This window comes from Equus caballus, chromosome 15, assembly GCF_041296265.1.
Source record: "Equus caballus isolate H_3958 breed thoroughbred chromosome 15, TB-T2T, whole genome shotgun sequence".
Classification (NCBI taxonomy): domain Eukaryota; kingdom Metazoa; phylum Chordata; class Mammalia; order Perissodactyla; family Equidae; genus Equus; species Equus caballus.
The window spans coordinates 81336034-81363131 of record NC_091698.1 but is presented as its reverse complement, the minus strand read 5'-3'; the positions used below and the strand labels follow the sequence as shown (position 1 = coordinate 81363131).

At 45.8% G+C, this 27098-nt stretch overlaps 1 protein-coding gene across 1 annotated transcript in view; it reads right to left on the bottom strand.

The window, feature by feature from the left end:
* Positions 1-26816, bottom strand: part of GALNT14 (polypeptide N-acetylgalactosaminyltransferase 14) — a 206260-nt gene extending 179444 nt beyond the window's left edge. The window contains exon 1 of the mRNA XM_023619292.2: positions 26010-26816. Coding sequence (XP_023475060.1) covers positions 26010-26138 — 129 coding nt within the window. The 5' untranslated portion in view covers positions 26139-26816. The remainder of the gene's footprint in view (positions 1-26009) is intronic.
* Positions 26817-27098: the final 282 nt, after the last annotated feature.

The window sequence follows — 27098 nt, the reverse complement described above, 5'->3', positions numbered from 1 at the left end:
CTTGCAAGGATTCTTCAAACTCCACAGATGCTATCTAACCTCTCATTCTGATGAAGACGACATTTTTGTTTGTTTTATTTTTTAATTGTTCTTCTTGTTGCTTTTGTGTAATATCCAAGAGAAGAAAGCAGAAGAGGTTGTCTTGCACAAACAACCATGTCACGCTGGAAGCCCCGTTTGCCTATGAGCCTACTGGCTCACCCCAACATTTCAAACCAGTCACCCCTTGAGCCCCAGTCCCCTGTTAGCAGAATTGGCAGAAGGAACTGCTATCCTTCTCCTAGCTCCTTCTGAAGACGAGAGCAAAGTAGAGTATGGAGGACATGCACAGACATAGGGTAAGTCTCAGTGCTGTTGGGAAGAGTTTCCTGAACATCAAGACACATAGCGCTTTCCATGGTGCTGATCATTTCACTTCTCACCCTGGTTCTCCCTTAGCACCTGCTATTCTATAGACCACCAGCCAGTAAACAGCTGGTTCTTTAGGATGAGAATCATACCCCACCCCTCAGACTCTCACCACCTCCCCAACACCACCCACACTCACACCCAAAGACGTAGCAGATTCTTCAAAATACCAATTTGCTGGCTGCCCTGTCTTATTTCTCTTGCTGGCTGCAAAAGTAGCAGTAGAAATGTGCCACTACTTGGCACCAACCTCCTGGCTGTGAGCAAACACAGGCTCCCTCAGCCAGGCAGTGTGATTCAGGAAATACCAAACCCAGACTCCTGCCTCTGATGCCACGTGACCCCGAAGTTTCAGGCTACAGATGGGCAACATCAAATCACCAAGGCCCCCAGACTCTGCCATCACCACATCAGTCACAAATATCGCCCTAACTAATAGAAGTGGCAGATGGGAACATAAATTCTTCAAAAGCAATTCGCTTGCCAAGGACTAAGGAACATATGAGTGAAGTGTGAACAGTAAATTTTTCCAAGTTCAGAAGGCTGGACACGTCACCCACTCAACTATACAAACAGGCTCTAGAAGACCCAACCTAGTTTTCCATCCAGCTGAAAATGTTTCTGGGTGACTTATAGGCAAACACAAAGGTTAGTTCTCTCTTTCCTCTGCTACCTCTTCAAGGAAGGCCCACAACTACCAGAGGAAAACTCGAGACAGGCAAAAAACACTAGCAAGAGCATTGGGCTCTCAGCTTTTCCAAACGAATGAAGATAAAAACAATCCTTTGACACAATACTCCTTTGAAATCATATGCCCTCTTTCAGAAGGCTCTGCAGAATGGAAAGAGTTTCCTTGGCAAATGAGCACTCTGCAAGTGTTAATCATTTGCATGCTCTGTGCTGGTTTTCGTGGCTGGAGGGTCCAGCAGGCACCCAGCACTCCTGTCAGCAGTTCCCAGCTCCCTACTGAGCTTTGCATTTTACAGTGGCAAACACAGCCAGCTTGGACTAGGGGCCAAGAGGCCAGGTTCCAGATGAGTTCCACCACAAACCAACTGAGTACTCTTGAGAAAGTAACTTCCTCTCCCTCATCTCGGCATCCTCAGATGATGAAGAGAAAGCGAGTCTGGTAAACTCAAAGGCTCCCTGCCTCAACAAGTGAAGATTTTGGTTTACCCCCCTGAGCCTGGCTGTTATCTCATTCCCAGATCCCATACCCCTAACACCACATGGGAAGGCCTTGTGCTTTGTGAATCAGCCATCGCTTCACTCAGGCCTGGAATGCAGCTGTTACTGTGGCAAAACGCAGTCATCACTTCAAAACCAACGGCAATAGCAAATGACAGAGAAAATAAAATTCAGCAAACTCTTACAGCAAAACCAAGCCAGCAGATGAAAGAGTGGAGGAAGTTACTGCCTAAGTAACATTTCTCTAAATTGCCTACCGTTTGCCTCTCCACAAGAAACAGATAACAGAAGGAAGCCACCTATTGAGTCGGAAAATGCATCAACCCTTGTTCTCAGATGAATTCAGGCTGCTAATAGTGCTGATACTTTCAGAAAACCAAAGGCAAGGAATCTCAGGCTTAAAAGGAGCCTGTCAGAACGTGAAATGATGCCCTTTCTCCTTCCTTGAAAGTATAAACTGGTTTGGCTCGAATTACTTCTAATTAGGATGCAGTGAAAATGAAATACACATAAACACACATACACAGCGACGCATACAGGAACTAGCCCCTCCGTCCTACGGCAGTGCGGACAGATTGTAATGGACGCGAGGCAGTACAATCATTAAACATCTCTCCAGCTTATTTGCGCGCAGTGTGTCTCAATAATGTGTTATGAGGTGTGTTTGTAATTGGCTACTGCTGATAGTGGTCCTTGAAAGGGAAATGGAGTGTGTCTAAATGCAGACAAAGCTACTTAGCGCGCCAGGACAAGATGAGATGCTCCTCACAAGGTCCAAATGGGATACTCAGGGCTTCTTCCACCCATAGCTTGGGAGAGAGAAAAAGGAATAATCTGTCTCAATTTTCTCAGCTCCAGAAACAATATTTATAAAATAGAAGGTGATTTCAGAGCTCATTTATTTTCCTGGTTCACAGTCCCCACTCTCTGCTGACATCATTTTCTAACCAATTTTATTTCCAACAATAGCAGGAACAGCCTCAATTCTGCTTGAAATCGTTAAAAACAAATCCATTCTTTCCTTGTCCATGAGTCCCATCTTTCAAAGAAAAAATAGTTTAATTTCTACATTGCCTTTCTTTGAAACAATGTTCCAGGTTTCTGAGTAGCCCGACTAGATCCTTCTTTCTCCCTTTCTTGCCTCCTAACTCCCTGTATTCTTCACAAATGCAAGAAGCACACAGATTCCTCCTGATCCCCATTTCTAGGCACTGTATTCACTGGCTAATCAAGTCAAAGGCTGCCTACCTGTAGTGATTCCAAGGGCCACGTCTTCTAAACACGAGGCATCTTAGAAATTGAACAGGCCGAGGATTTAAAAAGTCGTAAAAAGAAAGAACCCTGTTTCTTACCCAGAAGGCAGTCTTTAACGAGCAAAATCAAAGCCTAACAGGAGCTACCAAGCATGGCGCTGGCTTCATGAAAACCGTGGACGTGTGCTAGCAGAGGGGACAATTAGCACTGTCTCCTTGGAGCGCTAGTGGAGGGAAAGACAACACACGGGCTGGGTGCCGGCCACCCCTCGCTGCGTCCTTCCCCTGACCTCCCAGTGGAACGACCACAGGAAAGAAGACACATGTTGTACTTAGGGGAGCCATGCAAACCCTGGCAAGTGACACACTTTTTTCTAAGTGCTCAGAAAACCATCTATTCTAAAATTGGGGGGAATTAATGTCAAGCTGATTGGTCTTTTTCTCTAAGTGGGAAAAACTGACTGTGAGACTTATATCAACTCTCACATAGGCACTAGATTCATGCGAAAAAATCTTAAAGTCAGATTTTCCAGTATAACTCAACCTGACTCAGGCGGTTAGGGGAAAAGGCAGGAACTTGGACGCTAACTCCAACTCCCTGAATGATGTGGGGTCAGGTACTTTAGTCTTCCGTCATTTATGTATCCCATCTCTAAGACAGGGCTAGACAAATCGTCTCTTACCCCGTGGTCTTCCAGCAGAGTCAGAGTATTTAAAATAGCAGGCATTCCAGAACCTCAAACACAGCAAGCCGGAGTGAGACAGAAAATACAACACTGCCTCCTGCTTCTGCTCTGAAGCCCCAGGGAAGCGGCCAGGCTGTGGATGGGGACATGCCCCCGCTGAGATGCCTGGCATGCAGACCCACAGGATTCTGCATTTGCGAGCCCCAAGGACACCAGGATGGGGGCACCCCGGGGGCCTTACCTGCAAGACTTCACAGGCCTCCAGGGCAAAGGGCCGGGGCTGCCACTTCTATTCCCACAATGTTGAGGTCAGCACTGGACACAGTAGATATTTGCTAAACATTTGTCGAATTTAATTTGTTCACTGAATCAACAGCAGGAAAGTCCCTGTCTGCTTGTCCCCCAGGCCAGTTTGGCTGGGACTGCTTTCCTGTAAGCCCCCCGTGCGGCTTTCATCTAGGACTTCAAACTACAACCCACCAAACCAAAAATAAACTGTAAATAAACTACTGCAAACTGCCCGAAGCTCACCCCTGAGCCTACCCTCTGGAGAATCCTGGCTCCATCACTGTGACAGGTGCTCCATGAGTGGTTTTTTTTTGCCTTTTAAAATGACGTGAGAGCTACAGGTAAATAGACAGTTGCTTGAAACTTTTTTCAGATGAAGGTCCTTATCTGGTTTTAATCACTTTTTCTACACAAGATGAGTTTCAATTTAATCCTTTCCTACTTTTACTACGTCTATTTTGCTTCTTCCTCATCATATCTTATTTACGTTTTAATTTTTTAAATAGGCCACCAGCACCGTTACCAACAGGACAGTCTCACAGACCGCTGTCACCTCCAAAGACGGGGCTGGGCGCCTTCTCTCCACACAGCTCTGTGTATTTGCTTCTTCATTTTCTTCTTTGTACACCTCCTTGTTCCACAGAGAACCTGAGCTCCCATTTCAGTCGCCAACTGCATAAGAGACTGTCCTTACGAGATGGCCAATGGTTACACACCTGCCCATTCAGAAGTATCCTCTGAAATGCTCCCCCCGCTGACAGCACTACGCAGCCCCAGGTGCAGAAAAGCAATCCTACTGCTGTTTCTTTCTCACTCTGAGCACTGTCTGTGCAAATCCCAGACAAAAACCTGTGTGCTTCAATGACACTCTCACATCTGAGTTGGGCCTCCTGGCCAGTCCATAAAGACCTTCTACAGGCACTAATTGGCATGAGACCTTGAATAAGTCATTCAGCTTCTCAGTCTCATTCTTCATGTAAACTGTGAAAAATGCTGCCTAACACAGAGTGTTGGGCGAAGATTAAATGAGATATATGGGACAGCACAAGGCACAATTTTTTGTGTGCAACAGATATTTAATAAATTTTGAAAAAGATGAGGATCTTATAAATTCTTTGTGAGTTACTCTTTGTAATGTGTCATAGTCTTCAAAGAAAAATGGCCAACATTCATGAACGAGGTCATATTCCGGTTCTCCTCACTTGAAAGGACATCTGATAACATCTTGACCAACCAATTTCCCGGCGATTCAGGGTCCACTTGGCACCCTGTCAACTCTGTAGAACAAGATCCGATATCATTCTCACTGTCCCACAACACCACTGAGCCTGTCCCTGATTTACTTCAAACCTTCTCCTTCTTGCCATCCCCAAATTCTTCACTTCGATCCTCAGTCTGCGCCAAATCCTCCTTTTTCTGGTTAGAGAATGTCATCACCATAAGCTTCTGGAACTCTTACTTTGCAATAGGTGGAACCTAGAAATCCGCAAGTGACCCCATAAGGAAGTAATTTCAGTCTAGATGAGTTAGGCTGATCCAGTGGTGTTATTATACGCAGCTACTATAAAATCACAGTAACACTTCCCAATGAATAGAAATTCTCTCAAAACTAAAGCAAAACCCCTCTCCTAGAAGGCAGCAAGATACAAAAGTAAATGCAAAGAATTAATCTTATCTTCCTGCTAGAACTTAATTGCTCTACAAAGAAACCTCAATTTTAAAACAGAATTTGCTGGGAAGTTTCTGAAAATTCACTGTTGAAAATTCAGAAACTGAGGAAGAAGTTTTGGACGACGTGCCTCTGCTGACAAGCGGAGTTGTCACTCTCAGCCCCAATCCAACTCCAGCTTTACTCTCTTGAGCCTGGCAGCCGCTGAGACCAGCACACAGGTGTGGTCTGGAGTATGTGAGAGAGATCTCAGGGCCTGCGGAGCTAGAGGGAGAAAGCTGATGCAAGATTGGAAGAGAGCCTGGAGAACAGCAGCAGAGAGGCCTGGAGCAAGACCAGAGTTCTCAAACCCTGCGCACAGCTTGGCCCAGAGGGAGACGAACCCCTGGGAGGAAGGCAGCTCCAGCTGGCATGAGTGTTCTGAAGGGGCCTCCTGTCTCCCTGGCCCAGAGGAAGGGTTGGGAAGCTGAAAAGGCCTGCCGAGGCTGCTCTAGCCTGGAGCTAGGGTAGCCCAGGGGGTCCTCCTGGTGTCTCAGGGAACTGACAACCTGCCACGTGGAACCACTCCAAAGTACAGGAGCCAAGACTGCAACAGTATCACCACTCTGCTGATCTCACCTGAAGGCAGCAGACAGCTGGTACTGAGCCTCATCTGGTAGACAAAGGAAAAAAGCTACTCACAGGCAGGACCAGAAGCCTGAGATGAACAAGCAAAACACTTAGAAGGGGAGGCTGTTGATGAAACAGAGCTGCTGGAGGAGGCAAAGGGAAATGCAAACGAAAATAACAACAGCACTTGATATTCAATTAAAGCACACACACAAAAAGACCTTCCGGAACTAAAATCATGATTTTCAAACTGAAAAGCTCATCAGATGAGTTGATGAAAGGGATGGTTGCTGTAGAGACCTGAAATAGTGGCTCAGAAGACTAAGTGGAGAAAAATGTGACAAGAGAGCAGAAATACAAAGAAATAAAAATCAGGGGCAAAAAGATATGTGAAGAACAGATCCATCCTGAAGACCTAATTTGTGAAGGACAGTAATCCCAGAAAGAGAAAAAGGGACAAACAAAGAATAGACAAGAATTAAACCAACGAAAGTAGAAAATTTCAGGCTGGCTCAGTGGTGTAGTGGCTAAGGTCATGTGCTCTGCTTCAGCGGCCTGGGGTTCATGGGTTCGGATCCTGTTCACGGACCTACACTGCTCATCAAGTCATGCTGTGGTGGCATCCCATGTACAAAATAGAGGAAGATCAGCACATGTTAGCTCAGGAACAATCTTCCTCAAGCAAAAAGAGGAAGATTGGCAACAGATGTTAGCTCAGGGCCAATCTTCCTCACCAAAAAAAGAAAGAAAGAAAGAAAGAAAGAAAATTTCTCTGACCTGGAGAAAGACCTGAGTCTGCCATTGGAACTGAGCTCCTCACAGGAGTCATAGGAAAAGACATACCTCAAGGTGTGTTCCTAAGCTCAAAGGATAAGAAGAAAATCTCACAAGTCCCCAAACAGAAAGAACAGGTACCTTACAAAGGAAAGGTAATTAGACTCCAAGTAAACCTGCCATCTGCAAAGCTGGAATACAGAAGACAATGAAAAACCATCCACAGAACACCAGACACGCAGCCAGATGTTAACCACCTGTCCAATTTGCAGAATGTTTGCAGATACACAAGGATTCATAGAAAATATAACAAACATACCCCATCTGAGGAAAATGCTCAGATCAAAACGTGAGTGAATTCAAACAGAAATCTTGAGATGGATGAGACGAAGAGAAGAGAAAACAGGGGTGAGAGATGAACCTTGTGATTTGCGCAGTTAAACCTAAATAGATGGTATTAAAGTGCTGGAAATATGTAATGTAAGTGACAAATAAGAGCACTTGAAAGAAAAGAGGCATTCTTCAAAGAAGAATGACATTTAGCTCTAGAAGTGTTAAATAATCTTAGCAAAATCTAGAAATTAGAGGTGGTAGAAGGTGGAGTGAGTAAAAGTCTTCTAAGTTGCATCAGCCTTCACTGTAAGGAAGGAGAAGTACTCCTGAAAGGCTCATTTATTAGGTTGATAATGAATGGGGGAGTAAAACATCTTGGCAGGGAAAACTCGTTGATAACCTATTTTTATAGAAATATGTATTGGAATGTCCTCAAAAGGAAGGTAACAGTCAGTGTTGATGGTACAGTAAGAGGTCCAAATTAACAAAAGAAAGAGGTGTTGAAATAGTAATTGGCCAAACTAGCAAAAATCATAAAAAGGAGAAAGATAAAGGAAAATAAATAGCAAATTTTCCACATATCAATTATTTCACTAACTATAAAAAGCTGAATATTTCTATTAAAATACAAACATTATCAGATTGGATTGAAAAATAAAAATAGGCATTCGAGTTTATAGAGAACTATAGGTTATTTGCAAGAAACGTACTTTAAGTAATAAAGAAACGTTGAAAATTAACAGAAGGACAAATGCAAATGAAAATAATATTAATATTAGATAAAGTAAAAGGTAAGGTACAATCTGACTAAACAGATTCCAATGGAAAAGTCAATCGGACTAGACAATTTCAGAGCTGAGTTTTACGTGGCCATTAAAGAACAGACATGTCAAAGTTATTAAACAATTCCCACATGTTTAAAAAAAAAACCTCTGTAATTCATTTTATGGAAGCAGTATACTCTTAAATCTAAACTCAGAGAGAGTACAAAAAACCCTCTACAAATCAACTGAATTCATAAATATAGATGTTAAAATTCCAAATAAATACCAACAAATAAAATCTAGGAGCACATGTAAAAACAAACTATAACTATACAGGTTCCTTCTAGGAATGCAAGGATGGTTCAAAATAAGGAAATAATAATTCACTGCATCAATAAAGAGAAAAATTATATGATTTAATCAAAATATGATAAAGATCTAAAACCACTTCTAATAAAAACTTGAAGTAAAACAGAAAAAGGAAACTACTAAAATAAGAATATTTAATAAAAGTAGATAGTAAATAGTGAAACAACTACATCCATTTGCATCAAAATCAAGAAAGAGTCCTGGATGGCAGTGGTATTTCATTTTGAATGTTCTCACAAATGTGACAAAACAAGATAATGAAATAATCAGGATAAATATTCAAAAAGGAGAGATAAATTTAACTCATTTTGATAATAATATGGTTTTATACCTAGGAAATCCAATGGACTAATTAAGAAGAAGCAACCACTGGATTTAATAAGAAAATTTTAGTCAAAAGTACGATATTGGCATAGTGACAGAAAAATAAGTCAATAGAACAGAACAAAACAAAGTTCCCAGAACTAAAACCCAACGAGTATGGGAAATAAATATATGATATAGGTAGAATTTCAGTTAACTGAGGAAAAGATGGTTTCTTTAATTAACTATATTGACACAGATAACTATCTGTTTGGAAGAAAATGGAGTTAAATCCCTACCTCAAACTAGACACAAAAATAAAATCCAGATGGACTTAAAGATTTAAAAGTTTTTTTAGAAGTCATATAGAAGAGGAAATTTAGGATGTTCTATATATAATGTAGGAGTTAGGAAGATCTCTTTAATAAGAGAGGACTTGTTAGCGATTTTTAAAAAGACTTATTTAACTATATAAAAGCAAGCAAAAAATTATACAGCAATAGGGCCAGCCCCATGGCCAAGTGGTTAAGTTGGCGCATTCTGATTCGGCGGCCTGGGGTTTCACCGGTTCGGATCCTGGGCGCTGACATGGCACCGCTTGTCAGGCCATGCTGAGGTGGTGTCCCACACAGCAAAACCAGAGGCACTCACAACTAGAACATACAACTATGTACTGGCTGACTTCGGGGAGAAGAAAACGAAAAAAGATCAGCAACAGTTGTTAGCTCAGGTGCCAATCTTTAAAAAAAAAAAAATTATATGGCAATATATACCATAAACAAGTCAACAGTGTAACAATTGATTAGAAAAAACCCTGCAATACATATGGCCAATAAAGAGCTATTTATACCATACAAAGAACTCATAATTGACAACAAAAAGATAAACAGCCCAGTGGAAAAATGAGCAGAGGCTCTGAATAGACACTTCATAGAAGAGCAGATCCTTAAGCGCAATAAACATGAGGACATGCTCAACCTCTCTGACGGTCAGAGAAATATAGTTACAATAAGATTCCATTTTATAACCTTTAGATTGGCAAAATGAAAATTACAACATTTACAAAAAGGGGATGCTGGGGAAAGAATACTCTCACTCTTTGCTAGTAGAAATGTGGATTACTACACTGTTTTTAAAAGCAATCTTAATATATCCATTAATATAAAAATTAGACTCCCTTTGACTCAAAATCTATCCTATAGAAGTTAAAGCAGCAACATGTAAGAATATGCGTGCACAGACATTTACTGCAGCACTGCGTGCGGTGACAAGAGACAAGGTGGATACCCATCAAAAGCAAATGCTTGAATAAAATAAGAGACATCTATCCTGTAGAATATTATGCAGTCATTAAAAATAATGAGCTAACTGACCCAAGGATTTCTAGGACGTATGGTTAAATGAAGAGTAAGATGCAAAGTATATATAATATGATCAATTTCTCTCTCTCTCCTTTTTAATAATGACCAAAACAGATCTGTAAATGTTTATATACGTTTACATAGTGATTACAGGGTGCACAGTGAAAGCTATGGAAGTTTACATACCTAGGTTGATAGGTTGCTTATCTAAAAGTGAGGGGAGTGGCGAGTGGAGGGAGTTAGGGAGAAAATAAATCTAAATCAATCAATTAATTAACAAGCAGCAATGAGAAATGCTGAGTAGAAAACACCCATTTATGTAAATCACTCATTTTGATGTTCTAAGATTGTTTTCAATATATACCTTGTTTTAAACAAAATAGGATCCTGCTATGGATACAATTTTGAATCCCACTTTATTCTTTTTAACTTAATCTTTTAAAAACTTTATCAGGAGTATACTTCCCCATCTACTGTGTTAGGTCCTTTCCTAGTCTAGCTTCCCAAGAAGATAATTTGGAGAGATGCACAGTGGATCAGCCACACATCTCAGTTAACACCAGCGGGCCATCAGACTTTGGGCTATCTCACATACACAAGAAGAAGAAAATCTTCCAGGCCCTTATCCTGATCCATCCTCCTGATAACTCCAGCTGGGATGTCTTCATATGTCAATTCCTCCAACTAATGTGCATGGGCTCGGGCCTTCTGGACTCAGATAACCAGCATGCCCCTCAGATGACATGACTAGGTGACTTTCAGCCACAGCCCTGGCAAGGCCTCGTTGAAGGGGAATGTAGACAGGCATGATGCCTTCTCCACAGGGCCTATCTCTAAAAGCAGCTACACAAATTAAAGATGAAAATAGGCAGTCAAAAAAAGCCAGAATCAACCTTGAAATAAAGAACATACACAGCAACCCTCATTTACGCCAAAGGGATAAGAGAAAGGGAATGCCAAATTCAAATTTCACTGAATTGCCCCTTTAAGAGCAATTAGCGTCCTCTGAGCAGTTAAAACACTTAAAGCCCAAAAATTTACTGAACAAAGTCCCCAGTGAATAGACTATAATATTCCCAACTGGGGAGATCTGTTTACTTTCAGACACACTTGCATCTTAGAACAAAAATAAGTAAATGCCTTTATTGTCAAATTTGTCCACACTCTGGCCCACGCCTGGTTTCCACTGACCTCTAGTCACTCTTGCTGAGTCCTGCCACCTCGAAAGACCCCCCTCATCCCTGCCGCCTACAAACTCCATCTCTCTAAATTCCTACAGAATTCACCTCTTGCTCTACAGGAAGACAGCCTAGATTTGCTACTGTCCTGGATTGTGTTGGTTGTGTCCCCTCAACTGCACTGTAACATACTGTAGGTGTGGTAGGACAATGTATTGGGATATTTGTCTTTATCTGTGCTTACTGGATTCTACCCCCTCACTCCCACCCCAGCCCTGCTACTAACCTCTGTATGTTAACCCAGACCCAACCAAGAGGGAAAGCTCCCTTACTTCCAGGGAGGTGGTACGCAAAAGCTGGTCTCCAATGAAAGAATAAGTAGCCCAGAGGGTGATGCAAAAAGGCAATTCCTCCAGCTTGGAAAGACCATGGAGGCAGCCAGTCCCGAGTGGTGTGTGCCCCAGTGAGTGCCAAGGTCCAAGAGGAATGACTCTGTGGTGCCTTTAAGGAGGTGGGACCCTGGACACAGGGGCTCCCAGCATCACAAGCAACCCACGAGCCTGAAAGGAGCAGAATGACAAGGGCTTGGTCAATGATGTTACCGCTGTGACCACAATGTTGGGAAGATTCGAGGCTCTTCCCCTATTCCTAGGCATCGAGGAAACCTCCTGGATCCTTGTGAAGCTGAAAGTAGAAGAGGACTCTCCACCCGACCTGGAGGAATGGGAACTTAGAATCAAACGGAATTCAATATGTAGAGAAATGCGGCACCAATTATAGACCTTGGTTTGGGAAGCACAATTCACAGATTAACACTGGCTTTTTGTGAGCAAGAGTTCGTCTTTATCTAATGCAGCGCTTCTCACACTTTAATTGCAGAGGAACCACCTGGGGGTCTTGTTAAGACGCAAGTTTCAAGTCAGTAGGTGTGGAGTGGCCTGAGATTCTGGTATTTCTAAAAAACTTCCAGGTGATGCCAACACCCTTCGCCCATGAACCACACTTTGAGAAGCAAAAGTCTAGGGCAAGGGTTAGCAAACCTCTTCTATAAATGGCCAGTAAAAATGTTAGCTATCATACACCATCTAGTCTCTATCACAACTATTCGGTTCTGTCCTTGTCGGGTGAAAGCAGCTGCAGACAGTATGAACAGGAATGAGTGTGACTGTGTTCCAACAGAGCTTTATTTATGGACTGAAATTTGAATTTCGTATAATTTTCATGTGTTCACAAAATATTATTTTTCTTTTAATTTTTTTCCAACTATTAAAAATGTAAAAAAAAGCCATTCTTGGCTCACAGGCCATCCATAAATAGTGGGGGAACGGGGGACTGGATTTGGCCCAAGGTCAACCCTGGTCTAGGTTGCCCAAAACAGTAGGGAACCCACGATAGCACCCCTGGCTGATTAAATTAAAGTGGGTTGCTCAGTGAGCCTATTTTCTCTCCTGAAGCTGGTTTTCCTTTCCCGTTATCCTTCCACTAGTGCTAGGCTTTTGAAACAGCAGACACTTTGGGGACAAGTGGATCTTGGCAAATGTACTTCTTCAAAAATCACTGAAATGACTTTAAAAGACAGCTCTAAATCCTTCTTCTAATAAGAGGCCCTGTGGAATAACAGGTTCCTGTTTTAGCAAAACAGCTTTCGGGATGAGATTCAACTTCAACTACAGTTTTCTGAGCTAACAGAGGAGTGACATGATCAGGGGAAGAAATTCAACCTTGCAGAACCACTCCTAGTAAATGCAAATCAGTCGTCTCAAACATTTATCCCATGAACCCGCGTAAAGATTCTCAGCATCCCCTCGCCTCACTTTGTACTTTGACTCCAAAGAGAGAAAAGACTTCTATCCATATCGATCTTGCAGTCCCTTTCACCACTAAACAGCCATCCTAGCGACACAGTTCTATTTTTCCAGGAATAAAGCAATGCATCTTCAAGTCCAAGAGGGAGACAGAGTTCTCCCAGAACACAAGAGGCAGAAGAGGCCAGAGGCCAGCAGAGAGCCACTGATCCACACTCCACCACTCCCTCAGAGTTCGCCCTGGGCAAGGAGGGCAGAACCCTGGCTCAGGCATCTCCTGCACAGGGCTTCCCACACAGCAAAGCCCATGTGGGTTAGCTGGATGAAGTGATGAGCTGGACCCAGTGGCCAGGTACAGGGGCATTTACCCACTGTCTCTCCATATTTGATACACCTGTCTCCCCACACTGGCTAGGCACTCAAAGGGAGAAACTCCTTCAAGGAGCTCACTGTCTTTCTTACTGGCCAATGACCCCAGTGACACGGCTCCAGCATCACAAAGACATGTCTTAGCTCCACCATTTATTAGATCTGTTGACTTGTGCAAGTCATTGGACATTTATGAACCTCAAGTTCCTCATTGGTAAGAAAAAGATCATCAATACATCATCCAGAGATAACACTGATGAGAACATTTTAACAACCTGCACGGCTCAGACACTGTTTAATTAGAAAGCCAGCCTTAAACATCCAGTATGACTGTACTGGAAGCTCTAGCTAACTCTCAGCTGCCTACCTCGTGGCACGGCTGTAAAGAATGAATGCCTTAACACAGATAAAGCATCTAGCATTTCTCCCAAAAGGCAGTCACATGCCCCTCTCCCCACGGAAACCTCTCCGTTACACAGAGACTCCTGGCAATAATGGTGGCCGCAAATAAGTCCCATCTCCAGGGCTTCCTGCAGGACACCAACAGTCCCTTGCATGACTTATCAAGGGCATGGCCAGAGATGCCCCCTGGGTCCTACTGGAGCCGGCTTCTCTCTCCAGACAACTCAGGGAGCTCCTGAGGGCTCTTCCAGATGGTCCTACCCAAGAACTCATAGCCACCCCAGGCAGGAAGACAGCTGGATCTCACACTGCTGGGAACACACAGGCAGCCTACGTGGAGGAAGATGGCTGATTTTGGGGGGAGGGACAGGAGGTGCAGGCACCTGAAGTGCCCAAATGCCATCCCATTCTCCTTGAATCCAGGTTAACGAGGACCAAACCTCAAAGCACCACCAAAAAAAGAACAACGTGGTCATTTTCTCAGCAACTAACTCCAGCACTGATTTCACAGGGAAAATCCTACGATCGCTTACCCCTCACAAAGACTGTGCCCAAGGAAAAGACCTGGGTCATGCTCTGGAATAGCCCTGACTTCTTCCCTGAGAAGCCCTAACACACTTCATAGGGCCTGACACGTGGCAGTAATACATGTCAGCTCTTTCACCCCCCTTTTGAGACTGGAAGGAAACAAGAAAACGACTTGATTACAGCTCAATAAACAAATATGCTTATGACAGGGGAACATGGGAAATCTTGGCACAGAAAAAGAAGAAAGGAAATTGCACATTATAAAAAGGAACATGCATTAAAAAGCAAAATAAAAATATCATAAATGCAGCTTATTTATGGTGAATAGCAGGTATTTGTTTTTGGTGCTAATAATCTAATTAGCAGTCAATCCAATGCATCCTTTATCCTCAGCTGATCCATAATTACTGCTCCATGCTGAGTATTTTCCCGGCACATGATAGCTTTCAACTCCTCAGCACAAACAACCAAATAATTGGTGCTATTATGCTGGATTCGGGACTACTCTCCGAAGGGTGATGTGGAAAGTGTTTAGCCATTCACTCTGGCCTTTGTATTTTCTGCATCTGTGGATCAATTTCTCACTGTTCCCTCTTTAATCAGTCTGGAGGTATGCTAAAGCACCCTAACACTCTCCAGAATGTGAGACCTTGGAGACTGCCTTTTCTAAAGTTTAACCCTGGGAACAGAAGCATTCCCAGTTGTCTAGGAGAAAAGTATTCATCAGGGACATCAAATAGTGCTGAAAGCCCAACATATTTCTCTCTGAAAATATTGTAAAGTTTTCTCTTTGAATATTGTTTTAAAATGACTTGTCCTGGAAGAGATAGCTTCTGATATAAAACTGTTTCATTCAACAGCTTCTGGTTTAAACAAGATGTGTGTGATTCTGGGAAGCAGAACAAAGGCGGGATCGAAAGGCTGGTTGCTAAGAGGAAAATATACTCAAGTCATCTCTTTCAAGAGACCAGATTCAATGCGACTGTGCCAGGAGAGAAGGAAGCGTGGGGTGGGCATGGTGAAGTGGAAGGAGAGTGGGCTCTGGAGCCAGACAGTTCTGGTTTGGAATCTAGCTCCCACCCCTAGGAGCAGCATGACCTTGGGATAGTCACTTAACTTCTCCCAGCTTTGATGTTGCTCGTCTGAAAAATGAAGTGAATAATGCCACCACACAGGGTTGTTAGGAAGAATAGACAGCTGACACAGGAAGCACCTGGCAATTAGTAGGGGCTCAGATTGTTGATTTTCTGGGTTTTTTTCCTGGATGCAAAAAAAATAGAAGCTGGTTTTCTACAAGCCAGTAGCTTGTGCCATATTCCATTCTCTGCAATTAAGCCACCACCTCTTACCAATAAGCACAGGTGGATTTCAGCCCGGAGTCACTGTGATGCAGCTAGATTAGTCCAAGTCTTCCTCAGGGTTTCTACCATCCTGCAGGTCCTCCTGCTGCCCCTGCCCTCCCCTAGGACCCTCTCCCATCTTCCTATGATCCAGCAACTAAAAGGTTATCACTCAGCACATACTTGCACTTTGGTCGGCTGGTGCCAGCACCACACCAGTTGTTAAATGTCTCCCTGTATATAAGAGGGAGAAAGATTTGGGAAACTGGATAGACATATCAAGGCCTTTCTCCGAAGACTCTCTTTCTTGTTGAGTTGCCCTAGGTTAACATCTGTTGCCAATCTTCCTGTTTTTTTGTTGTTTTTTTTCCCTCCCCAAAGCCACAGTACATGGTTGTATATCCTAGTTATAAGTCGTGCTAGTTCTCCTGTGAGCCACTGCCACAGCATGGCAACTCACAGACGGGTGGCTTGGTTTCGAGACGTAATAGCAAACCCAGGCCGCCCAAGCAGTGAGTGTCAAACTCTAACCACGAAGCCGTCAGGGCTGGCTGTCTCCAAAGACTCTTATTCAGGAAATAGAAACCAGTGGCTATAAAAAACGAAAACTGCTACACTCTAACCCCAAATGAGGTGCTAAAACCTAGAGTCAGAAGCCACACAGTTCAGATTTTCCTTTTGAACTTTTTATTAAAGTGGAACATACAAGCAGAAAAGAGCTTGCATTCAATGAATTTTCACAAAGTGAACACACTTGAGTAACAAGCACCCAGATTAAGAAACTGAATAGTACCAGTTCGCCCCAAATGCCCCCTGTCCCCTTTTAGTCACTAACCCCCACCAAGGGTCACCACAAAACTGACTTTCAACACCACAGATTAGATTTGCCTATTCTTGTACTTTATATAAACGGGATCCCACAGCCTGTGGGCCAAATCTGGCCCACCACCTGTTTTACTGCACCCTGCAAAGTAAGAATGGATCTCACATTTATAAATATTTGCAAATAATACCAGAAGAAGAATATTTCATGAGATGTGAAAAATATATGAAATTCAAATTTCAGTGTCCATAAATAAAGTTTTGTTGGAATATAGCCACTCATTCGTTTACATGTTGTCTTTCACTCTACAACAGGAGAGTTGAGTAGTTACGACAGAAACTGTATAACCCAAAAAAACAAAAATACTGTCTGGTCCTTTACAGAAAAAGTTTGCCAACACCAATTTGAGTGCATGACATTCATTGAAATACCTATGCATTTCTGTTGGGTTTATGGCTAGGAGTGAATTGCAGGGTCATAGGTATATACACATACTTCAACTTTAGAAGACACTGCCAAGAAGTCTTCCAAAATACATGCTCAGCTTTAAGAGAAAAGCTAAAACCTGGAGCAGAATCTATAATCTCAGTTTTAAGGGAGGCAGGGAGAATGACAGGGAGTTAATCTGACCCAGAATTGAGCAAATGAGTAGAAAACCATCAGGGTCTCTGAGTGGGGAGGGAAAATATCAGTTATCTAGATTTACATTTCTTTTCGTTCTTACTTCATGCACACATTTAAAAAATATAGCTCCCTTAATGTTGTCATGCTCAGTACAAGTGGACAACAGTGAAAAAAGTCATGTTTCTGCTGGAGATCTGGCAGCTAACAAAAGCACCACTGTGAGCCCTCTGCTAGTTTACCCGAATTGCAGACAAAATATCCAGGAAGACATCTGCAGCCTCCTGATTTTATGCTTTCGTAAGTTTAAGCATACACATGGGCAGCAACTACATCATCAATGGGCCTTCAAGGTGGAACAGCAAAACACAGGCAGGGCGCCCTCTGCCTTCCAGAAGGGAAGGTCTCAGGTGATGCTGGGTATCTTCCAAAGGCACTTCCCTGGAGCCATTCCCCCACACACCTGCCTTGCATTTCAAATAGGATGTATTAGGTTCTTTCAAATGACACTTTTCCTCTTAGAGGGGAATTGCTTCTGATTGTTTAAGGACCATATTCATCACGAAAGGGATTCAAATCAACAGTTTCTGTCTTAATTGCACAATCCTGCTGACTTGTGAGTTGAGCAGCCTTGTGAATGACAGCAGAGCCTCATTGCCTGCTGTCAAACCCCAGTGAGGGCTCACACAAGGACAGAGCCAGTGCCCACCACGGGACCGAGGGGGCTGGAGAGCCTCTCTCCACTTCTCCGGAGACCCCAAGTCTGCCACTGCAGCCCAGCATCTTCACACAGCAGAAGGCAGTGTCCTGGGCAACATTTCTGTAGGGCTTGTGGGTGAGTTAAACTTGGCCCATCCTGGAAGAAAACCTGACGTCCCCTGGCCTTGTAAAGATGGCTCCCATGTATAGGTCCCTTGATCCGCTCCTCAGTTTCCTTCTGAATGCAGAAAAGCAACGCTATATAGCCATTTCTCATCAAGAGCACTAGCTTTTTGTCCATATGAAAATATACATCTCGTATATACATATATAAAATAGATTTCATTTCCAGGAAAAGGAAGCTAACCAGAAGTTGAGCACGGCCATAATACAAACAGCACGTGCTTTATTCTCAAAAGAGCGAGTTCCAGGCCACTTAGTGGTTAGATGAGCTTGCCAAAAGCCTCCTCCCCCTTAAAACCTCAGCTTCATCATACTTCAGGAAAGGAGAATAATAAAAACATCCACTTCACAGGGTTGCAGTAAAGATCAAATGAGGCATTTGTGAACAAAAACGCTTTGTAAACTGTAAAACATCACATGAAGTCATGCAGGAAAGAAGTTACTTCTTATCTTCCCGTTCCCAATTCACCTTTAATTAGTCAAGACTTTCAGCCAGTTCCTCTTTTGATGAAGACCACCGACCCACCATAAGGACTTTAGTCAATTCAGTACCCAGCTGGCAGCCATCAACTGGCCATCGATTAACAGCCAATTATCTGGGTGGCTTAATTAATCTGTGGACCACGTGGTCTGATCTCCTCGAGATCCTAGAAAACAATGAGCCTGAAATACAGGCGCCAGCTAATTTTTCAATGGCCATCAAGGAATTTGGCGTCCATTATGCCCGCATGTTGCAGCTGCGAGTGACGGGCGCATAAATATTGATTGGACCAGTCTCCCTATGGCTGGGGGGAAAAATAAATGATTAGAGTGCTCTCAGAGGAACACAAGAAGCTCCATAAATCTTCAGCTCACACCACCAGGAAGAGAATCCTAATTTCCAAATCTCAGTGACGACAGAGAAAAGGGACAGTTAGCTGTTTTGGAGGGAGCTTGTCAAGACAGGGCAGTCATACCAGTCCTACAGATGTCTCTTCCCACTCTCTCCTGGTCTCGAATGAGATGCAAATTGGGTTTAAACAACAGGATCATTAGAAAGGAGGCAGCTGGGTGGTTGTTCTCTCCCTGGGCATTCAAATCCAATGGCAGGCACATGTGAGTTGCCTCTCTGCCCTGCATTTCCTTGAAAGATCTCTGTAGTGCTAACAGTTAAGAAGACAAGTGACACGAAGAGAATTTAATTATTTTTTTTAAGTGCCTAATCTCGTCTCCAGGAAATGGTATGCAGAAGAAACTTTGCACTTGAAATCGGCATTGTCCAGGAGGCAGCAGGTCAGATGGCTCCTTCATTCCTGCCATAAGGGTTCGTGCTGCCATAAAGGTGTCCAAGCAGAACGGCTCAGGGTGGTCCAGAGCGGCAACTTCCCTCTTCCAGAAAGAACTGTCTTTGCATCCAGAGCGGTCCCCGTATCTCCAGTGACCAGCAAGGCAGGCTGCTCCTGACCTTGGAGCCCCAGGGAAGTACTGGGCTCTTTTGCCGCCAGACTTCTCCCTGGAGCTCCTGACCAAGTACCCTGGGGCTCTCTGCTCTAGGCCTCATGAGCTTGAAGGCAGGAGGGGAACAGGGGGGCGATGGAAGAGGGAAAGCAAAGCAGGAAGAAAGAGGACTCCCCGGGTGGCACATAAATTTCTCACACAGAGGAGATCTCTTCCTCATTCTCCCCTATCAGCTTCCTAGTGTTCATTAGGTCCTGTGATGGCAGCAGCCGCTGCCAAATGCAAAGACTGCTGCCCCAGAAGGTCATATCAGGCCGTTTATTCTGAAATACCAAAATACCAGAGCCAGCAAATTTCAGGAGCTTCTGCAGAATTCCCCAGGGTACCAGAGTGCATGTGTGGGTGTGTGTGTGCGCGCGCGTGTGTGTTCTTCAGTATCCCAAAGGGGTTCTCTCTTAATCAGCTCAACATCTGAGGACTCGAACACTGATTTATTTTTTTGGTTAATCTAGTGTTTCTGGTAAAATAATTAAAAGATAAGTAATAGACACAGAGTTTCTGTGGTATAATTATTTATAGCCATAAGGTCTCACTTCAAAGTTATTCACAAGGAACCCGAAACAGCTCAGACTGCTGACAAAGTGAGTGAGAGACAGGCAGTGTTATAGCATGCTGCTCCCATTCCACAGGTGAGGAGACTGAGCCCAGAAGAGAGGAATCAGAATTATCCCTGGCACTGCCAAGGGTAGAAAGAGATGTCCAGGCTGCCATATGTATAAGAAAAACCAGAAGGTGAAACCACACTCGGTTATGACATGATGGGAGCAACCAAGAGGGGGTCAGGCTCTCTATCCCTTGACTCCAGTGAGCAATGAGTCTCTGAGGTCCATGCCAGGAGGAAGGCTGACCTCCCAGCTCAGGGTCACTGCAGGCAAGTGGGAAGACTCAGCACCAGCTGTAGAGGGCATAGGGCACGTCCAGACTCACTTCCCTGAACAGACGGCAGGTCTGTAATGGTGGTCTCTGGGGTGGAATGTGCAAACGCCATGGCAGGGTTCACAGACGCCCCCTAAGAGCAGAGGGGGAATCTGTCTCTGCTTTCTAATTCAGATTGTTTTCCAAAAATGCACTGGGGACTTTGAGATGCTCTGGAAGAGTGACAAAACTGCCAACGTTAGAAACCAAACAAGGGCACAGCAACACTTCTTCAAAATGTGTTCCTGGGTGCCTGATCATGGATGCGATTATTTTGGAAATTCGGAATGGGGGAGGTGTGGGAAAAGATGCAGGCAAAGGAGGTGATGAGATAGCATGTGAAATAGGCTGTGTGGAAATTCTGGGCCGTAGGCACCAGTCAACAGGCAGCCTCATTCTGTCCCTCTTCGGTTTATAAATGACCGCTGATGAGTGGAAATTAACACTTTTAAATGATACAAACAGACTAGCAACCTTGAAAACGCGTCACCTCTGACAGGCGGGGAGGCTTGTGACAGGGACATTAATTTCTCTTTCCTTCCTGGTTTTGCTCCTCTGTCTTCCCTGATGTGAGCAGATATATATCGTTCTGTGCCTCCAGGAAGGTCTGAGGCAGGGATCCCTGGGCTGTTTCCACAAGCACCAAGCCACTCAGGGGAACAAGGGTTTAGGGGGAGAGAGAGCTCCCCGGGCTGACTCAAAGAGATTCCCTTAGAACAGATCTCGGGTCCCTGGGGCAGGGCCTCCCTCCTGAACCTGGGGGCAAGTGCTGGCTGGGAAAGCAAGCTAGGCCACAGGTACAACCCAGGGCGGGCCAAAAATGACCCAGGGCAGAGAAATTCCCATCAGCCTGATGGGATTAGACAGGGTGGGAGAGGGGGTAGAGCTCAGAGTTTAAAAAACAAAAAGCTTCTTGGTCTCTAGAAAACAAAAACGTGCTATTTCTCGAATACTTGAGGTTCCACCTGCTACTCTCCTATTCCCCAGCCTCTCTCAGCAGCCGCTGCTGGCCCACCTGGCGACACCATCCCCACACCTGCTCCAGGAGCTGCCTTAGAGGGGAAAACAGCACAGAGCCCAGGACAGGCACCACACACACAGAAGCCAAGGAAAGGATGACCATTCCTCTGATAATGGGCTACTTCTGGTCTTGCCAGAGTCAAAATTCCCTGGACAGAGTCCAGTGTGTGCACACTGAACATCAGTAGATTAATACGATTGCTCTCTAAAATTCATGATTTTTTTTTAATGGGAGAAATTATCTACTAAGTGGAGAATAAAACAGTGTCTTAGACTCAAGGCATTTGTAGTATGCAAATATTACAGAAAGACAAGCTCTTTTCTAACCGTGTTTGCTCTATTTCTCCTACAGCACAAACACATTTACATGGGCCCGAGGCACTTTATTCGGAGGCTTTACTTTTCCAACATCTTCCTCAGAAAGTACCCTCAGGCCTCAAATGCTTTTGCTTTTACTAAACTTTAAACGCCTGGACTAAATTTAGTTTCTTGGAAATAAGAAACAAATTTGCTGATTCTTTTTTTAATTCTATCAGTTGTATAATTCCCCAAATGACAAACAAATGATAGCAGAGAGAGGAAATGAAGACATTTTTCAGATACTTTTTAATGGTATAGTATTTATCTCTAAAATACAGTTTGATTTAAGACATCAAACTTGTTCCATGATTTTCAATTAGGAATTAGAGCTTTGCTGAATTTGGGGTTGAGGGGCCCGGTACAAGAATCGAATCAACATTAAAAAGTCAAACATAAAGAAATCCTCTTGAGCTAATAATAGAACCAGCTCTTCTTGAAACTAAGAAGAAAAATCCAATTAATTTTCTTAAACTAGCCGTGCACCATGCCTTCTCCCTATCATGTGGATGGTGACCAGGCACAGGTTTTATTTTGTATCAGGCCCATTTTGAAGATCCTATGGCTAGGTGAATGAGGATGTTTCCTAACACTGTGAGGAAAGGAGAATAAGGGCCCGGGAGCCCAGAGCTAGAAGCTGCAGCAGACCCCAGGGAAGGCAATCTGCTGTATGGAATCTAAAATTTGGGAAGTCCCCAGCCCAGGATCCCTGGCCACAGCTCTCTCCTCTCCGGGCCCTCCACCATTCCCAACTTCTCTAAATATTTTTAAGGGAAGGGAATCCACTGCTATTGCTTTGGAAAATAAGCTGACCCCCTCCCCCACACTGGGAAGAAGCCCAGGCAGGGTGAAAATTTCCCCAAGCCTTCGGCACGTCCAAGGAAAGAGCTCTCCCCATGACCATGCATGAGCATTTCCTAGGAAAACCTAGGATACTGAACTCACTCAAAGACTGAATTTTTCCTTATAATAGACAAACGTCCCATCTGAATTCTTACCATCGGAATTTTCCTCAACCTACCCTTGAGGAAACAATCTCTGCCCTGGCAAATGATTCCTAAACCAATGGTGCTGCAACCTCCCAATGAGGCTGCAACCCCTGATCCGACCCTCCCCACCAGGGTGCACTCTGTCCAGCCAGAGGAGCTTCCTCTGCCTCCTATGGCCTCCTCCGAGGGCAGAGCAGAATTTCCCTCTGAGATGGTTCCCCCACAAATTCCACCAACCCTCCTGGAGCTCTCCAAAGGCCAGCATCTGGGGATGAGCCATGGAAGTGCTGGAAAGTAGGCGGGCAGCGTGCATCTGTAAACATCCCTAACCTACCCCCATCACCCACGAGTGCAGACCCAGGAGTCCATGCAGCACAGTGACACAGAAGGAGCATGTGCGTGGGCAGTTCCCAGAACGAGCCCATTCCATTTTTGACCCTGATCCTGCCACTTAATAACAGCCTTCTTATCTTAGGCCAATTGTTTAACTTCATTACTCAATCGTATCTACATAAAGTATTATCTGCCTTACGTGGTTGTCGTGGAGATTAAGTGAGCTAATATATCTGAAACGAGTCTGTGAATTTGTAAAGCACTATATACATGCTAGCTATTGTTATTTCACATGACTGCACACAAGGCTGGTCCACCAGGAATTCAAGAAGAATGAAATCGCTTGGCCAAATTTACACGGACCCAACCAAACTGCAAAAAAATCAACAGAATTGGTATTCTTCATCCAGCTCCCAAATGCTGTCCATCAACAGGCCGCTTCAGACTCACATGGAGCCTCTGTAAAGATACTGATTCTAGGACCTTCTCCCAGACCCGCAGGATCATAATCTCTGCAATAAACCCCAAAACTCACATGTTAAACAAGCTTTCCAGGTGATTCTGACATGCAGTCAGGTTTGGGAACCAACAACTGCACTCCTTCGGACAGGGAGTGCAAATTTCCTACCTAGATCAGTCATGGGAATAAAATGTTCTGGTGCTGAGAAAGGACCTCTCTTTGTCTCCCCACCTCTCTCCTCAAATACACATACACTAAGATACAGAGGGTTGCTCATCCACCAGACACAAATACATCCACCAATACACACCACACATATATGCGGACACACAAAGTCACACGTACAGGTGAAAAACTGGAAGGAGAAACATACTAACAAAAAGAAGGGTGCCTAATAATGAGGCATCAAGATTTTTAAAATCTTTAGGATTTATGCTTATAAAAGATACAGAAAATGGGGGAAACACGGGAGAAGATGTTAAGACAGAGCAAGCAGTCAAAGAAGCCCCCATCTTCCATGACTGCACAGTAGCGTGTCCGGCCGGCCAATATTAGACCACCGCCCCCACCCTGCCCCACTACTCATTTGTTTGTAATTCTGCTCAACCAGGAACTTGTGAGAGGCCCCAAACGGCAGGGACATGGTGTGCTCATCACAGCAGCCCCAACACGAGCACAGAGCCTGGCATCCAGCTGCGTTCGATAAATGTGTTCAGCACACACCAGGAAGAGAAGCGGCAGGTAAGGAGGAAGGATACAGTGCACGAAGAAGGGAACCGATCTCTTGTCCCAGGTCCCTGGGTGAGGCTGAGAATAAGTAAGCTTAAGGTAATGAAGTTCAGTGCAAAACAGACAGAGATCATGTCCCTGCAGGCGTCATTAACTGCATCACAAGGAGCAGAACCACCCAGGGGAAAAGAAAAGCTCTCCAGATCTACCGGCAGGTCTGAGGTGAGTGAGAAAATTGATCCAGTGTGATATAGGCTGTTTGAAGTCACCAGTCTGCCCTCGCCACTCCTCTGCTTAGTATCCCCTCCAAAGCCCCCTAGCATCCAGAAAGTCCTACCCAACATGACCCTTATACACCTCCCCAGCCTCATCTTTGTCATTGGCCACATGCCATATTCTCAAATTATGCCAAACTCACACAACGTGCTGTGTCATTGCTCTGAGCCTGTTTGGTACAGTTAACCTCTACCTGGAATGTCCTCCCTACCTATTGGCAAAGCTCCTCTTCATCCTTCTCAACTCAGTTCTGTTATGTCCTCCTCCTCCAGGAAGTCCCCAGACTCCTGTGATACCTAGTGCCCTGAGCCGTCTTGGCCCTCAGCACACTGTATGGTCCACTGCAGGTCTCAGGAAATGCTTGTGGAGCTCAACCGAGCAGCGGCAAGATTCCAAAACATATGAGCCAGAAGACTGAGTTAAAAAGGGATCCAACAAGCAACTTGATCTAGTGGAAAGATCCTGAACATCGGAGGTTGGGGTTCAGATCAGTAGAGCGATGGGAGGCAAATTACTTAAAGACTGAATCTGCTTCCTAATCCATGTAATAAGGATAATACCACCCAACCCATACAACTAAGGAAGGAGCACCACTGCAGACCGGCACAGGCGCTCTGTACTGTACTCACTGGGATACTGCCCCCCCCACCCCCATATTTTTCAGTCTCCAGCTGGGACCATGAGCCCCTCCAAGGCCTTTTCCTTGTCCCTGGAAGACTGCTCTGGACCCAATGCATAAATGTTGCCTGGCTGGTCAGGAAACCCCCAGAGGCCTCCTTGAGCGTCCCACCGCCAAGTCTCATTTCCCATTTCCCCAACTCCCACCAATACCAAGGAGTCTGTTTCCACAGGCTCTTTAGTGGTGTTCGGGGCACATTCAACTTCCAATGCAGCTGAAGGGCTCGGGGACAATTAAAAAGCAGAGGTGGGCCCCAGCAGCAGCTGCCCAGGAGGCTGCAGGGCGCTCGCCCGCGACGCACACGCGCGCGCGGCGCACCCCGGGCCTCGGGCCTCCGCTTGCCGGGCCTGGCAGCTGCGGGAAGGAAGGAGGTCAGCGCAGCCGCCAGACTTTTCGGGGGCGCCAGCACCGGCCGGCCCTGCCACCGGACCCAACCACCGGCGACTCTGTCGCGGCGTCCACAGACCGCTACCCACCGAGTGGCTCATCTGCAGCGCCCCCTCCGCCCCGGGACCCTGGCGCGTTGCCCAAGTTGATAGCCCCGCTCTGTCCGCGCGCGCGCGCGCGCGCGGGCCCACCACACACACCCACTCCCACTTAAACACATCGCGGGGCCAGAGATGCCCCGAGCTTTTTAAAATTTAGAAATATCACACTGTAGCCGCAGCCGGCACTCCGTTACCTGCTCGCAGCACCCAGACCCCCGACCTGGCTTCCTAGGAGCCCGCAAACCCGGCACGCGGGCTGTGCGCCCTCCTGCAAACCGCTGCCCCGCGCCCGGCGCGCCGCCGAACCCCGTACCTTGGGGGTCTGCACTTCAGGTTCCGCGGGCACCTCCAACTTATTCTTGGTTACCCAGAACAACAGTAGTCCGATAATCCAGAGCACCCCGAAGATCAGCAGCGCCAGGCGGCGAGGCAGGCACCGCATGGTCCCCTTTGCTTTCTCCTCTCCCAGAGCTACGCCCCTGGGGCACCCCCTGGCGGTCAGGGTCGGCGGGGCAGGAGTCTCAGAGAGCGCCTCGCTCTGGGAAGCGCCAGCCCCGGGATCTGGGTGGAGGGCCGGCGGGATCCTGCAGGGCTCCGCGCCCGCTTCGGAGAGAAGCGAGCAGGGGTAGGGGGCGCAGGGCGCCCCGAGGCGTGGCAGGGAAAAGCCGAAGGGCAGTCAAGCTGGATGCCCGCTCCAGCCGGAGAAGCACGGTGGCGGCCGAGATGCTCCCCGCGCCGCCGTTGCCACCGCCAGGGAAACTGACTCGAGCTGCGAGAAGGGAGGAATCCGAGGCTGTGCCCGGCACCCCGGGAGGAACATGAGGGAGGAGGGAGAGGAGGGAGAGAAGGGGGAGGGTGGGCCCAACAGACAGACCTACTCTGAGGCAGCCCGGGCGGGAGCAAGCGGTGCTCTGAGAGGGGTTGCTACCGCCGCCCGCCGACCGAGGCGCACGGTGCTGTTCTTGGCCTGCCCGCGCCGAGCCCTGGGCGCCGCTCCGGGGCCACCCTGGGTTGGGGCGGGAACGGTGCATCAGCGAGGCCCGCCACCACCAGCTGCGGGTTGGAACCGAGGAGCCAGCCCGCGCCAGGAGGAGCTGTGCCTGGGAGGACTTTCCCGCTCACCGCTGGGGGCTGCACGTGGCGCTCACACCCGGCTCCAGCCCTGCATGCACTCTCCCTCCGGCTGGGCTTTGGAACCGTGCTGCCCCAACCGCCATTCGCTCCCCTGGCCAAGGCCGAATTCAGGCACCTCCCCAGGGTGTTTCTCTGCCTGCCTGCAGGTGCCTGGCAACTTTTTCTGCTTAATGGAACGCTGAGCTGGTCTAAATTTAACTTTAAAGAATTCCTTTTAAAAATTAAGGCTCAATTATCTCCTTTAAGGGTTTTCTCTCCCTATAAGCAT